The sequence below is a fragment of the Myotis yumanensis genome, unplaced genomic scaffold (genome assembly GCF_028538775.1).
Source record: "Myotis yumanensis isolate MYYU_CA2020_CCGP unplaced genomic scaffold, mMyoYum1.0.hap1 SCAF_4, whole genome shotgun sequence".
Classification (NCBI taxonomy): Eukaryota; Metazoa; Chordata; class Mammalia; order Chiroptera; family Vespertilionidae; genus Myotis; species Myotis yumanensis.
Genome location: NW_027223755.1, coordinates 8,510,825 through 8,525,457, shown reverse-complemented (window position 1 = coordinate 8,525,457; position 14,633 = coordinate 8,510,825). Strand labels below are relative to the sequence as shown.

The 14,633-nt window shown below is 43.7% G+C and overlaps 1 protein-coding gene across 4 annotated transcripts in view; it reads left to right on the top strand.

The window, feature by feature from the left end:
• The window catches only part of LOC139008524 (sperm flagellar protein 2-like), a 130,424-nt gene that overhangs the window by 15,674 nt on the left and 100,117 nt on the right, over positions 1–14,633 (top strand). For all 4 annotated transcript variants that reach the window (XM_070411843.1, XM_070411842.1, XM_070411841.1 and 1 more), the window contains 4 exons: positions 2,270–2,410; positions 3,785–3,849; positions 8,655–8,841; positions 10,109–10,297. In XM_070411843.1, coding sequence (XP_070267944.1) covers positions 2,270–2,410; positions 3,785–3,849; positions 8,655–8,841; positions 10,109–10,297 — 582 coding nt within the window. The remainder of the gene's footprint in view (positions 1–2,269; positions 2,411–3,784; positions 3,850–8,654; positions 8,842–10,108; positions 10,298–14,633) is intronic.

The following is a 14,633-nucleotide window of genomic DNA, read 5'->3' as shown; positions in this document are numbered from 1 at the left end:
CATAGCTAAGAAGCAAGAACTGCCATTCTCTGGAATGGCAGGACAACTTGATCCAGCAGTTCTCAACATGTGGGTTGCGACCCTTTTGGGGGTCACAGGGATCGCCTAAGACCATGGGAAAACACATATATAATTACATATTGTTTTTGTGATTAATCACCATGCTTTAATTATGTTCAATTTGTAACAATGAAAATACATCCTGCATATCAGATATTTACATTATGATTCATAACAGTAGCAAAATTACAGTTATGAAGTAGCAATGAAAATAATTTTATGGTTGGGGATCACCACAACATGAGGAGCTGTATTAAAGGGTCGCAGCATTAGGAAGGTTGAGAACCACTGCTTTATAAGATATCTGGTAGAAATCAGTGAATCGGATGCATTAGTGATGGGGGGGTTGGGGGGGGGGCTCCTGGCTCCTCAGCGAAGGCTGTGGCCATTGTCACCACTGAGGGAGATAGAGTGGACATTTCTTCTCTCCTCTTCCTCCTTTGCAACCCCTTGGTGTTGCTACACTCCCCCATCTCTCTCTTCCTGGCAATGTGGCTTGCTTCCTCCCAGCCCCCTTAAACCTCTCAGCATCTTCCTGGCCCTTCAGGCTTTGACTGACTCCCTGCTGCTCCTCCTCTTTCTCTGAAAGTCTTTTGTGATCTCCTCTGACATGATGGACTTGAGAGGACAAGAGTGTGTGGAGTCATCACAGACTTTGCAGAGAATTGCAGGGGGCTGTGTGTATGGAATGTGTAACCTGCAGGCAAAACAATTACAGTTCTCACTGCACTGTAACCCACTTTATATAAATTCATATATTTAGAATAATAAGAAGTTAACATATCCTGAATGTAGCCAGCTCCTCATGAGGAGGGAGGGAAAGATGAGAGACGAACTCTGGAAGGTCTTAGGATCACATTACTTGCCACAGACTGGAAAAGGGGGTGGGCTTCCCTGGGCATTTCATGGTGAGGAGATAGGCACTCTGAGTGTTAAGGCTGGGACGGGTGCTGGGACTCCAGGTGGAACCAGCCTGCCCAGCCTTGATGTGCCGAGGCTCCTGCAGAAAGTCTCCAAAGAAAGTTGGGAAAAACAAAGTATGATACCATTAGATATCCTGAAATAAACTGTTAAAATGATAAGAAGCAAATAGGACAAAACGGAGAGCCTAGCTCTTCCTGGTTTTCTTAAGATAAAGGATAAACATATTGCAGTTAAGTAACAATTTGCATTTTAGAAAAGGAACTGAAGAAAATTTTAGAATTATTTTATTTCTGACTTGTTTCTTATTGACATTTCTTATCTTTAGATATAGGTACTAATGATCTCATTCATTTTAATATATTGCCTTAGTAGTAAAGTCATGATTAGTTTCACGTTACCTCCTAAATCATTTATTTGTAAAATATTTTGCCTAATGTTTTTTTAAAATTATGCCTGTCTGCTTATGTCTTCTTAAAATAATTATTGCCTACATAGAGAAGAGATGATTTTGTAATCATCTTACATGACTTAGTGACATGACATGAATTCAGTATTTAATGAATTCAGTGTTTCAGTGTGACTGAGTTTGGGGAAGTTTGTCATTTCTATCGAGTGCCCAGGAGTCCTCCTAGAGACCTTCTCCTAGACCAGTGATTGCGAACCTATGACACACGTGTCAGAGGTGACACGCAAACTCATTTTTTTGGTTGATTTTTCTTTGTTAAATAGCATTTAAATATATAAAATAAATATCAAAAATATAAATCTTTGTTTCACTATGGTTGCAAATATCAAAAAAATTCTATATGTGACACGGTACCAGAGTTAAGTTAGGGTTTTTCAAAATGCTGACATGCCAAGCTCAAAAGGTTCACCATCACTGTCCTAGACTGAGCTTCCTCTTCAGATCATCTTCAGACAGAACGTTCTCTTCCCACTATTGGGCAGGTCATGAAGGTGGAACTGGGAAAGGATCGTACTCGTGTTTGTGTGTGGGAAACCTTTACATTCCTTTTTGTATCAGCACCCAGAATGAAAATACACACAATTGACTGGTATAACTTGGGGACTCCAAAACTGTGTTTTAATATCATACTTTCCAAACTAAGTCATGTTGACACCTGCTTTGTAACATCATACAGTTGTGACCCCCAGTCCATTGGTTAGTTGATGAGTTCTGAAAACTTCAATGGGGAAATTGTGTGTGTATGTTCCTATGAATGTGTGACATTGCCTATTAGTCTGATGAACTGAATGACTAAACTAATGTCTATGGGGTACTCAGCAACGCTTGAGCAGAAGACGACAAAATGAAATAATGGCCAAAATCCAAGCGGCTATCATACAGATTCCAAAACCTACATCAAATCGTACTCTGAAAGCAATTGAGGCCCAAAAGATGATGAAAAAGAAAAGAGAGGCAGAGGTAGGTGATAGTCCTTTAATACTGGGTTGTGTTTATCTTAATAAAGGAATGATCATTCCCTAAAACATATAGAGAGATTTCCCAAAACTGCTTGCTTACTTTACAAATCATCTCTGGCATGTCCCTTCTCATGAAAACGCTTGCACGGGACGCACATTCAGTCCGTTTCATACTGTTATTTGTTCAGAAACAGAAAATGCAGCTCTGGGCCAGAGGTGACAGGCTCTGGGTAAGTGACAGCACCTGTGTGAGTACCTATGCTGAGACTTCTGTGATCGCTAACGAACTGGGCCAGAACGGGTGCTGTCAGCGTGACTCCCGTGGGTGCCACAGGGGCCAGCTGAGGCGCACATACCGTGCCTGTGCTATTCCTCCCTAATGTGTTCACTCAGCTGCACTATTTTTCTATGAATCCAGGACATGTTGAGTGATTTGCTTGTTTTCAGTATATTTAAATTTTAAGTTACCTACACAAGTGAGTTTTTGCTAGTGATCCTTGCCAAAGGATACCACCTGATTCTGTTCTGTGGGGGAATAATAGTATATTTTGATACAAATTCCTGTAGTTTGCATACCACTACAATAATGACCCAAGAAGAAGATTAACAGCTACCATTTATGGAGCATCTGCTGTATGTCAAGCTATGGATTGGACACTTGACACGATCTTTAATTTATACATAACTCTCTAGGTAGGCTATTCTTTTGCCCAATTTGTAGATAAGGAAGCTGAAACTCAGAAAGCGGGCATGTTCTACTCAAGCTCACAATGCTGGCAAAGCAGAGTTGGCAGGGCTACATTTATTTTTTTAATTAAAAAATCCCGTGTGTGGATTCTAAGAAATATTACCCACGGATGTTTTCTTCTGGCCCCATTTTAGTAAAGTACGTAATTCTTATATTTCCTAGAGTTGATTAAATTTTATTAATAAATGCAGTAGACAGAGGATGAACTAATAGCAAATTAATAGTGTAAATGAGGCTGCATGAGGCAGTGATTTTTAAAGAAATATTTATATCCAAAAATGCGTATCCTCATTTATAAGAATTGCAATTAAAAATCTCAACTATAATTTAATAAATGTTTTTAAATTAAAAAATAATTGTGTCCTAACTCTTACTAAATTTAGAGCTGAAATGTGAACTAAATGATTCAGGTTAAGCAATTTTCATATTTTTTAGGTATATTTAGTCCAGAGTAGAAGTAACAGATCAGAATTTTAGAAATTTGCTGGAGTGTGGCTTTTCCAATCTCACTTCCTAATTAGCTTGAGTTAGCAGTGCATGTTACCTTGTAAATTTGAATAAATAGGGTATGTGGCAGTTTTCAATGATTTTTAGAGGCAGAAAACTGATAATGAATTTTTTTTAAAGGATGTGGCCAATGAGATTAAGGAGTTTGAGGCATTACTAAAAAAGGATCTCCAAGCAAAAGAAAGGTGAGATATGAACTATTTTAATAATCACAAAGCTACATTCTTTTTAAGCTGTAGGTTTTGAATATTTGGAATAGTGTACCTGGAATAGCTGTTCCGAAGACCTTTTCACTCTGTAGATGCTTCATTAGGACAGTACACGAAAGCATATAAATGACTTAAAGTTCAGATTAATGATTCATTAACAACTTTTGTAAAGTTCAAGAGGGAAAATGGCTATTATAATGCGAAGTTCAATTATTTTTCTTTTCTCTGCTTAATATTTTTTAAACTAAAATTGTTTCAAGTTTAAGTTTGTCACAGCAAAACCTTTTTTAGACGCTAGTTGGTTTCTTATGTATCTCCTCAGCATTTAGCACAAGGATTCAATAAAGAGTTGTTGAATCAGTTTGTTGACCAAATGTCATTAAGTCAGTTTGGTGACTTAATTGAAAAAGTGCCTGGTTAATGGGCTTCATTTGTCCAAAGATAAAGATCTCCTATTGGGGGGGGGGGGGGTCATTGACTCACTATAATCAATTAAGGACTACGTATAATATAGGAGCAGCTTGAGGTGTTTTTCTTTTTTTATGTAAACTATCAAACTCTACTCAATCTATAGAATTTAAATTTATAGACTGAAATAAATCTTTGTCAAAGAAGAAAGGCACAAATTATATACTTGAGTTCCATATTAATCTTTCTGGGGGAAGGAAACAGCGTCAAATGAGGAGGAATAAGAAAAAGCTAGGAAAAAGTGGTGCGGAAGTCAGATGTGGCAGGAAAGTAAAGCCGGATGAAGAATGTACGCAGCCCTTCCCCTCCCACCCTCTGCAGAAACTCCCGATGCCCAGCCATGGTTCCCACTCCCGTTTTCCAGTGCTGCCCCGACTCCATGAGAAAACAATCCACGCCCACACACCCAGGTGGCCGCCGCCTAAACCCACCACATCCACCTCACTGGCCCATGAAACCACTGGATTTCCCCCAACTCTTTCACTCACCTCACCAGCCACACACTCTGGAGCGATAAACACATGACATCCACCAGCAGGGCCATCTTGGAATATTTCGTTACTTTCTGGTGGATGGTGGTCTCTGTGGCCCCAGGGCCAGCTCCTTTCCTAGGACACCACACAAGTTAGCAACCAGAGGTGACACCAAGCACAGCAGCATCTCCCATTCCCTGCCCCAGCACCCATTCCAATTGATTCGTGACCTTGCCCTGTCGGTTAGATGATTCAAAGATCATCCCTGTACAGCATGGCTGCAGACACGCACCCTGCTTCCTGTGGCCTTTGCTGACTGGACCTGAGCCTCGGTCTCTCTACCAGTTAGCTTTGGAAACCACCAGACAAGAGTGGGTTGAAGTAGATGGATGTTTACTTCATTCGTGTGTCACAGAAATCAGAGCATAAGCATCCAAGGTGTGTGTTGCAGCTCCAAGGTCCTCAGGGACTGAGCTCCTCTGTGCCTTTTGCTCCACGTCCCCTTGTGTGGTTTTGCGTCCTCACCGTCACATGCACAGATGGCTGCTGGAGCTCCGGCCACTTGGCCCATGTTCCAGTGTCAGGAAGGAAGACAGGCCAAAGTAGCTATCTCCGGTCTTAAATGGCTCCTTTTACAAGCCTCTCCAGAAGGCCCATATAACATTTCTGCTCACATCTTATTGGCTGGAACTCAGTCACACTGTCCTACGCAGCAGAATGGGAGGCTGGGAAGTGTAGTTTTTGGCTAGGGACATTGTTTTTTTCTGAATAAAAGTTGGGCTCGGTTTGGAGGGGAAAAGGAGGGACATAGCAGTGTCTGTCAGAAGTCTTCTCTCTGTAGGAGCCTCCTCTTCATCTTGCTAGAGATTTCCCCCTGGGCACCATGAATATGCACCTTCCCTTCTCAGAAAGGCAGGATAGGGCCCGGGCAGCAAGAGTCCCTGGACCAGTCCCCCCTCGCCGTGACCAGCCTCATCAGAGACTGAACGTCCCTTCCACGTGCTGCACAAAGAGCATTTTCTCTGATGGCCCTAAAGTGGAAACTGTTGGGAAGCCCTGGGCTAGAGCAAACCTTGAAAGAAAACCAAGGCTATGGTACAGCATGGTCCTTCGGAAGCCTCTTTTGCAATCGCTACTTTTTTTTTGAGACATTCTGAATTCTTAGCTTAGACTGAGTCTAGCATGTTCTGGGCTCATTGTGAAACCATACCAGTTGATGCCCGAAAGCACTGCGATCCTCTCCCAGCCAGCTCCCGACAGTTCCTCGGGGATGTCACCTCACAGTGCCCCTTGTTCCCCTCGTGGAAGAATAAAAGGTCTCAATGGGAGCAACACAAGGGTTCCCATGGCTACTTTTCCCTCACATGTACGTCTTTACTTTTTAAGACAAGGAACAAATGTGACCTGCTATTTGCTTCTGTAGCTGAGGTTGCTGGCTGCTGCAACATGACATTTGGGTTCACACATTTCCCGTCGGTTCTTCCTAACAAGCTGTTTTTAATATTTACAAATTTGGCCAAGTTTCCTAGTACTAATAATTCACACATATCCTAACTCTATGGAAGCCTGGCAAGCAGATAAAAAGAAAACATAATTATTGCCCTCAATAAATCCATACTAGTAAAATGAATATTCATTCAAGGAAGTATCATGTAGCTTTGTTCAGACCTTTATTGTAATAAGACAACAGATGGATGGGTGGATGAATGAACCGACTGATAAAGTATATTCGTTATATTATTGGTAGCATAAATACAGTGTCAAAAGAGCCATTCATCCATGCTCAATCTAGGAAAAAAATATTTTAAACAACACATTTATATAAAAATATGGTAAGAATTTTGATGAATGATCTAAAAAAGTTATGTTACATAATTTTCATAAATACTTAATTGTACTAAATCTTGATATATAGATTGGGATAAACTTTGTCTTCATTACTGAGACTTTGACAGCTACTCAGTTTCTGTTCAGCAACTCTCAGTGACAGAATGAACTGAAGGCTGAGCCCCTGCTGATACAATAACCAGAAATTTAGTGTGTAATTTTAAAAATTATATCACACATGTATTATACTTCTTAGCATATCATTTGAAATTTAGCAAACATCAGCTGCATGGCAGGCATACAAGGCCTAAGTACGGAGAGGTGTAAAATTGGATACTTTTCTTATGTGCTCAGAGTTCAGCAGGGAGCAGCAAACCTAGAAATCATGAACTATAATATCATGTGATCTGTATGCTAACATGCAGTTATTGCCTCATTGAACATGCACTAGCTGTGCTTTTGCAAGAGTACCTTTCTCTGTATGAGAATTGATGACCATTTAGTTCCTACACACAATGATAATGTGTCCTGTCTTTTAAACAAAATTGTAAGTTATATTTTAAAACAAATACACTAATATTATATAATATTAAAAACCATAATTATTCCTAATATTAAAATTCATGATTTCTTGGCAAGCCATATTATGATAGATCTTATACCATTGTCTTACACTGTTTATTTTTCATTTATTTTATTTATTTTTTATGAGAGAACTAGAGGCCCGATGCACAAAATTTGTGCAAGAGTAGGTCTTCCTTCCCTTGGCTGCCAGCACTAGCTTCCCTCTGGCAACCAGGACCCGGGCTTCCCTCCTGCCACAGGCAGGCACCTGGGACCCGAGCTTCCCTCCAGCTGCTGGCAGGCACCCGTGACCTGGGCTTTCCACACAGCCCTGGCTTTGTTCGTCCAGTCTAATTAGCATATTATGCTTTTATTATTATAGATGGCTTTGTTCTTTTTTAAAAAATATATTTTTATTGATTTCAGAGAGGAAGGTAGAGGGAGAGAGAGAGAGAAACATCGATGATGAGAGAGAATCATTGATTGGCTGCCTCTTGCACACCCCACACTGGGGATCAAGCCCACAACCCAGGCATGTGCCTTGGCCAGAATCGAACCCGGGGCCCTTCAGTCTGCAGGCCTACTCACTGAGCCAAACCGGCTAGGGCCATTGTTTATTTTTTAAAGAGGTATGACGATGGGAATTGGTTATTTGATCCTTAGAGACATAACAATACATCTTCTAATGATAAATTTTGGAAGAACCTAGCAGTTCTCTTCTAAGCCACCATCTGAGTGTGTGTGCTTTGTGTTGGTGAGACCAGGTCTCCTTGAGCCTTTAATTGTGGACATGAGGTAGGACAAATCCCCGAGGTTGGTCTCTTCATCTTGGGTCTCCAGGACTTGGGCGAGAAGCTAGGTCAGAACTGTGCCTGTGAGTGTGGCATGATGAGCAAGTCAACATTCAACTGCCGAGCTTCCGGCAGGAGCTGGGCCACTGCCCTCAACAGTCCGATAGCTGGGAGGTCCTAGAGCAGCTTGCACGTGCATAGGTGAGAGAGAGTGGCAGTGGACAGAACCACCCTGGGAGTACTCTGTGTCCTGGCATTAGTATGCCTGTGACTCCCCTAACACTTGGGTTACCAATATTGTGCTACTGTTGACTCAAAACAGGGAAAGCAAGAGGTCTAGAGCCCGGAGGAAGAAGAGGGAGAGAAATCCAAAGTGTCTGGGTAGAGTGAAGATCGTGAGAAGTGAAAGAACAAGGAGTTGATGGACCTAGAGAAAAGGCCCCCAGAGCTCGAGTCCAGAAAAGGGGGGAGGCAAAGTGGAACCTGTTGACCACACTGAAGGGTCACACTGAAGTTCTAGTGTTCACTTTCATGGTTATAATGACAAATTAGCAGAGGGCTCCGAGGACCCTTCTCCTGAGTTCTTCCTCCATGCTCACAAGTAGTGGCCCGTGATCATATTATGTTTTGAATCTAAAATAAAAACTATTGTCCTCAGTACACCCAAGCCTTCTTTAGATACAGCAGCCCAGACAACTGCCGATTTGTTAAGCACTTACTCGGATGACGACTACATTAAAAAAATCCAAAAGCGACTCAAAGAAGATGCGTTTGCACGAGAGCAAAGGGAGAAAAGACGCCGGAGACTGTTAATGGACCAGCTGATAGCCCACGAAGCACAAGAGGTTAGATATTTGGATGTTGGTTAAATGATACTGTTGGAAATGTCACAAAATGCAGTCTTTCATACGCACATTATGCGTATCTTATGTATGTATCATCTGCCACTCTGCCTCAGATATCAATGGGACATCATAACATCACTTTGTGCTAAAAGGTTATTTCTCACTTCAGATTCACATTTACCTACATTTTTACATAATTCCCCGGTTCAAGTTGTGGCATTTGCTGCCGTATTATTGTTATTTGTGTCTTGATTCTGAAAAGGTACGCAGTATTCCTCTCATAATCACATAGTGGGAGAAATGGTGTGAAACTGTGTCATTAATGATGTCAGATTTGCTTCTTAAATAATTGGGTTATTGAGTGTTAAATGGGCAATGCCAATTCTCAGGTATTCTTTTGAGTTTTCCCCCTTGAGGACTTGAATTACCTCACCCTTCCACATGATGTCTCTGTTTAGACAAGTGAGAGAGCTCGAAGGGGCTTTGGAGATCACCTTTCACCTAAACCCCTCATTTTACTTGTCCAGAAAGAGACCCCGAAAATCCAAGTTGCTTGCCTAGGACACACAGCAGTGCATTGGCCAGGGCCTCTGAATCCCAGTTCCATGCTCTGTCCACTGTTCACTTACTGCTTCCCCTTTAATTCTCTGAAAGAGAACCAAGAGAATGCATCTGGTTTGTCTTCCAGATTGCAACCATTACAATCTTCTAGGATAAGCTGTAGGTCCTTTCTCCTTAGCCTCTTCCCTGGTCTTCCCATTCTATTCGGTTTTTGCCTTTCCTCACTCAATAGGTGTTGAGATGCCTCCTCAGGGAACTAATCAGATCCTCCATCTGCAGCCAGATAGCGCCTCTATTTGTTTTTACAACTAGCACTTCCGTTAAGAGTACCTACAGCACAATTCCACGTTTCTGCAAACACACTCAAAACTGAGAATCAGATCCCTTGTTTATAAAGTCTTGAAAACAATCACCTGATTGATTTTTTTTTCAAATTTTAAATGAGGCAATAATCTATTTAAATAACAGGGAGCTATACTAGTAAATCCGTAATGCTTCTTCTAGATACCCAAAGTATGCAACCTTCGTTGGAAATTTTTTATTTTTATGACTTGATGTTTGCCATGTTCAAATTTAAACCAAATGGCGGAAAGTGATGCAGATGAATGCTATACCTTTTCCACACTGTTTACAGTCAGGGTCTTAGCCCAGTGGGAAACTAGGACATGACCTTGACAGTGATTGGTTCCCCCAATGGTCTTCTCAGGAGGCTTACCGGGAGGAGCAGCTGATCAACCGGCTCATGCGGCAGTCCCAGCAGGAGCGCAGGATCGCCGTGCAGCTCATGCACGTCCGCCACGAGAAGGAAGTCTTATGGCAAAACAGAATTTTCCGAGAAAAACAATATGAGGAGAGGCGACTTAAAGATTTCCAGGATGCTCTCGATCGAGAAGCGGTAAACAATATCTCCCTTAAAAATCTTTCTGAGGTTACTTTTGCTTCTTCCTACCTATCAAGGTAAACAAAGCTGTAGGTATGTGGCTGCCAATCAATGATCTCTCTCCATTATCTCCCCCTTTTTATTTTTGTACAACTACAGTGAAAACGCACACAGCATCTCCATCCTTTACCCTTCCCCTTTAGTCTTGATTCTGCAGATCTTACCGCTCTCCACGGTCCTATGGCTGCGTGGACACTGACCTCCGTGCCCTCTCAAGAGCGGAATTGTCTGGATAATAGTTTCATTCCTCCTTTTCTGACAGGAGTGAAGCTGAAAGGATCGAGTGCATTTGCTTACCCTGGAAATGATGTGTTTAGCTAACCTTTCCAGGTGCCTGTTTGTAGAGTACATTTGCCTCACAAGCCCAGTTAATCAGGGGCAGGATAGTAATGTGGCTGTAGCAGCGCTGGTCTCCCTGGGCTGAAAAGCGTTCCCTCTCCTCACCTGGGATGGAACAGACTGTGAAGATTGGGCCACTGAGGCCCACTGCAGCCTCAGAGACAGATGTAACAATCGCATCTCTTCCTCCACGGGATTGCCTTTCCTAACGCTGAGGTAGCTGCTCCCTGAAGTCCCTCCCTTTGAGATGGCTAGTTCCACAGCTTGAATTTATCCCCTCCTCCATCAACAGAGGCTGGTGCATAAGGAGCAATGAAATAAAGAAGAGTTGAATTTTAATTTTAATTTTAATTTTAGTACCTTTAAATTTATTAAAAACGGTAAAGGTTGTTCATGGTGCTCATGAGCTGTTGGTAGTGCTTCATACTATTACTGTGAATGGGATGGACTCATGATTTCCTGGCCAATCCTGTTGAGCACAGCTGAGAGCACTCCTGGCTTTCCTCCTGTTTCTTTGGCTGCTTAGCCTCTGCTCTCGTGTAGGACATTCTCCTGGAATAGCAAGCATTTACGGGGTCCTGAAAGCTAAGTCCTGGGCCCCCCTCCTTCTCTCCTCTGTTGCTTCCTCAGACAGTCTCTTCTACAGCCACGGGGTGTAATTACTGCCACAGACATGGGACTCACACATCTATGTCTCCGGCCTCTGACATGTGCATCCATGTGTCCAGCTGCGTCCCTGACCTCTCTCTTCATATATCTCACATCCACATCTGATGTTAAAGTCAAATTTATGACCCATGTCTCTAAACTGTTCTTTTTTAAGGTTCCATATTCCAACCAAACCTCAGGCCCACTTGAAGTCTGATTAATCCTCACTCCTCCATATCCCAAACATCACTGAGTCCTGCTGATTGCAGGGACTAAATCAAAATCTCTTCAGTTTGCCCGTCTCCCTCCATGCCAGCACCACCACCCCAGCTCCTCCTGCCGCCAGCTCTCCTTCCTCTATGTTTGGTGGCTATGCATTGGCAACCACAGCTGGTGTGTGCAAGGTCATAACATTATTTAGGTCTTTCAAATCGACCTCAGCTAAACTCAACAGCTCACCGCTGCCCACAGAGGTGTACAGTGGCCAGGTCATGGGGTCAAGTCATCAGGGAAACGTGTCGGCCACCGGGCACAAGCCCAGCCTGTTGCCATTGAGACTCAGCTACGCCAGCCCACACGTTGCCATCAGCACACAGGTCTCTGAGGAGGCCATGCCGGCCTCTGTGGGCCCCTCACATGTTCCCCTCGGAGGCTTTGCTGCTACCCAGGAGCTGCAGAGGAGTGGGGTACCCCTTTCTCTTTCTCCGTGTTCTCAGCACCTTTCCCTCTGTCCTCTCTGAGTAATTCAGACTCACTTGCCTTTGGATGTAGCTTTTAGAGCGAGGAGGAGCCTGCATCAGTTTCATCTTTTCCATCTGCAGAAATTCCCTAATGCAGGACTTGATGAGACTTCGGATAAGTTGTTAGAAATGAAGAAAGGAGAAAATTAGATTGAACTTATACAAATTGTCTGTCCTGCTCTCATCCCCTCCCACACTGCTCTCTGCTCTGCAGCCAGGGGAATACTGGTAACTCGGATGTCACCACAGCCATGACTCACACTAAAGAGCATCCAGCCCTGGCTTCCTGCCCACCACATCCCTGCTCTGACCTGTCCCCTCCATCCCCTGGACTCTGACCACACTGGTCTCTCGGACCCTGAAAAAGCCACTTCTCTCTCTCTCCCCTCTTCCCACCTGCCTTTCCCCAGCTAGCGGTCATCTTGCAGAGCCCCTCACATGGCGTGTCCGGGTCAGGCTGCTGCATGGACCCTCACACCCACGACTCTCCCTAGTGACACGTATAGTGCATAATTATCGGTGGATTTGTGTGACTTTTTGTCTGTTATCTCCCATGGGTGAGAGTTCCGTGAGGATGGACCATGTGTGCCTCTGTTAATACTGTTTCCCCAGGGCTTAAGCCAATGTCTGGAAAATGAGAGAGAGAGAGAGAGAGCTGGAGTTGTGCACATTATTTAGGAGTTTTTGCCTGTTTTGATTTTGATTGCTTTTGCTAATCTCTTTAAGACAATTGGGTGTCTATTAAGACAGTTTCTGATTTTAAACTCCTGGCCTACTATTGTTTTAACAATAATCGAACACATTAATATTTAACATTTTTTGAGCATTTACTTTGAGTCAGGCATTGAGCTCTGTTCATTGCATGCTTATGTACTCTCACAATGGCCGTTTCATGTGGCCACTATCCTTTCCACATGTTACAAGGAAAATGAGGTCTAGAAGCTCAGTCACACAGCTTCTCAGTGGCGAGGCTGGGAGCAGGCCAGGTCTGTAGACTCCAGAGTCCGAACGCACACCACAGGCTTCCTTTGCTCTTTCCTTCTTTCTTTTCTGGGGCTGCAACCCACTTTGCTGTGATGGGACAGGAAGTTACAGTGAATTTAGCGCAGGGTCCGGGGTGGTAGTGTGGGTAGAGGTAGAAGACTAGGTAGCTAGAAAGATGGAAGAAAGACATGGAAGGGACTTGGAGCGGGAGGGTAGAGAGATGGGGGGGAGAGAGAAAGGGGGAACTGGGAAGGAGAGAGGGAGGGAGGGAGGTGTACCAGGTGAAAGCTCACAGAGGTTCTCAACCTGTGGGTCAAGACCCCTGAAAATACATCCTGCATATCAGATATTTACATTATGATTCATAACAGTAGCAAAATTACAGTTTTGAAGTAGCAATGAAAATAATTTTGTGGTTGGGGGCCACCACAAGATGAGGAACTGTACTAAAGGGTTGCAGCATTAAGAAGGTTGAGAACCACTGCCTTGGGACAGACATGGCCTTGCTGCCCTCAGGTTGGGTTTGATCACACCCTAAGTATTCCAATATTTCCAGGCTCATGACCTGGAAATAAACCAAGCTCATGACCCATTTTAATGTCACTTTCTCCATAAATTCTCTTCTAACTACTGTTCTCTCAGAGTCCTCTCTCTAGAACTCTTCACGCTTCCTAAAGCATGCCATAAAGCTTTGTACCTCAGCTGTTTGCTTTCTTACGAAACAGGGCCTGCAGAGCTGCACGAGGCTAACGCATTCTGCTGTCACTCCTCAGCCGGCCACAGGGACAGGGCTGGCCTCAGAGGCCACACAGCCCGGCCCCTTTCCCAGCAACAATAAAACAAAACAAAAGGACCTCCCATTTGGTTCAGCGGACACTCACAGTCTATTGTCATGCCTTTAGTCCTGTGTGAACACCATCATGATAAGGAATATTTGCTGTGACAAGACGGTTCAGTCAGTTTCCTGTTCATGGCAAATCTTCCAAATACAATGGGGCCTTGACTTACGAGTTTAATTCATTCCGTGACAGCGCTCGTAACTCAAATTACTCGTATGTCAAATCATTAAAGTGAACGAGTGAGACACGTGATGCTGGGCTGATGTTGTGGCGTTCACTGTGAGGTTCGCTGCGCCAACTTGCGGTGGGGTATCTGAAGCTGGCTCGTAACTGGAATTTTAGCTCGCAACTCAAAGCAAAAAATTGGCGGAGAGACAGCTCGTATCTCAAAAAACTTGTTAGTCGGGACACTCGTAAGTCAAGGCCCCACTGTATCTGCGCTGTCCACGGAGGGAGAGGGAGTCGCAGGCCCTGATTGGCCCAAGTTCACAGCTAGTACTTGACTCCTGTACAGAAAGCGAGGCTCATATCCCATCCCAGCTCCATCCAGGCCCAAGCTCGCCTCCGTTTGGCCCTCACTGGGTTACGGCACAGGAGGCAGGTCTTGTTTCTGGAGCTGGTTAGCACAGGATAGAATGTCTCAAGGAGCCGGGATAGCTGCTTGAAAAGCGGTATTTGGTCGTGCCGAGTTCGACCTTCGTACTTGTGTGAAGAAAGGGTTTTTTAAACAAACCAATAGTG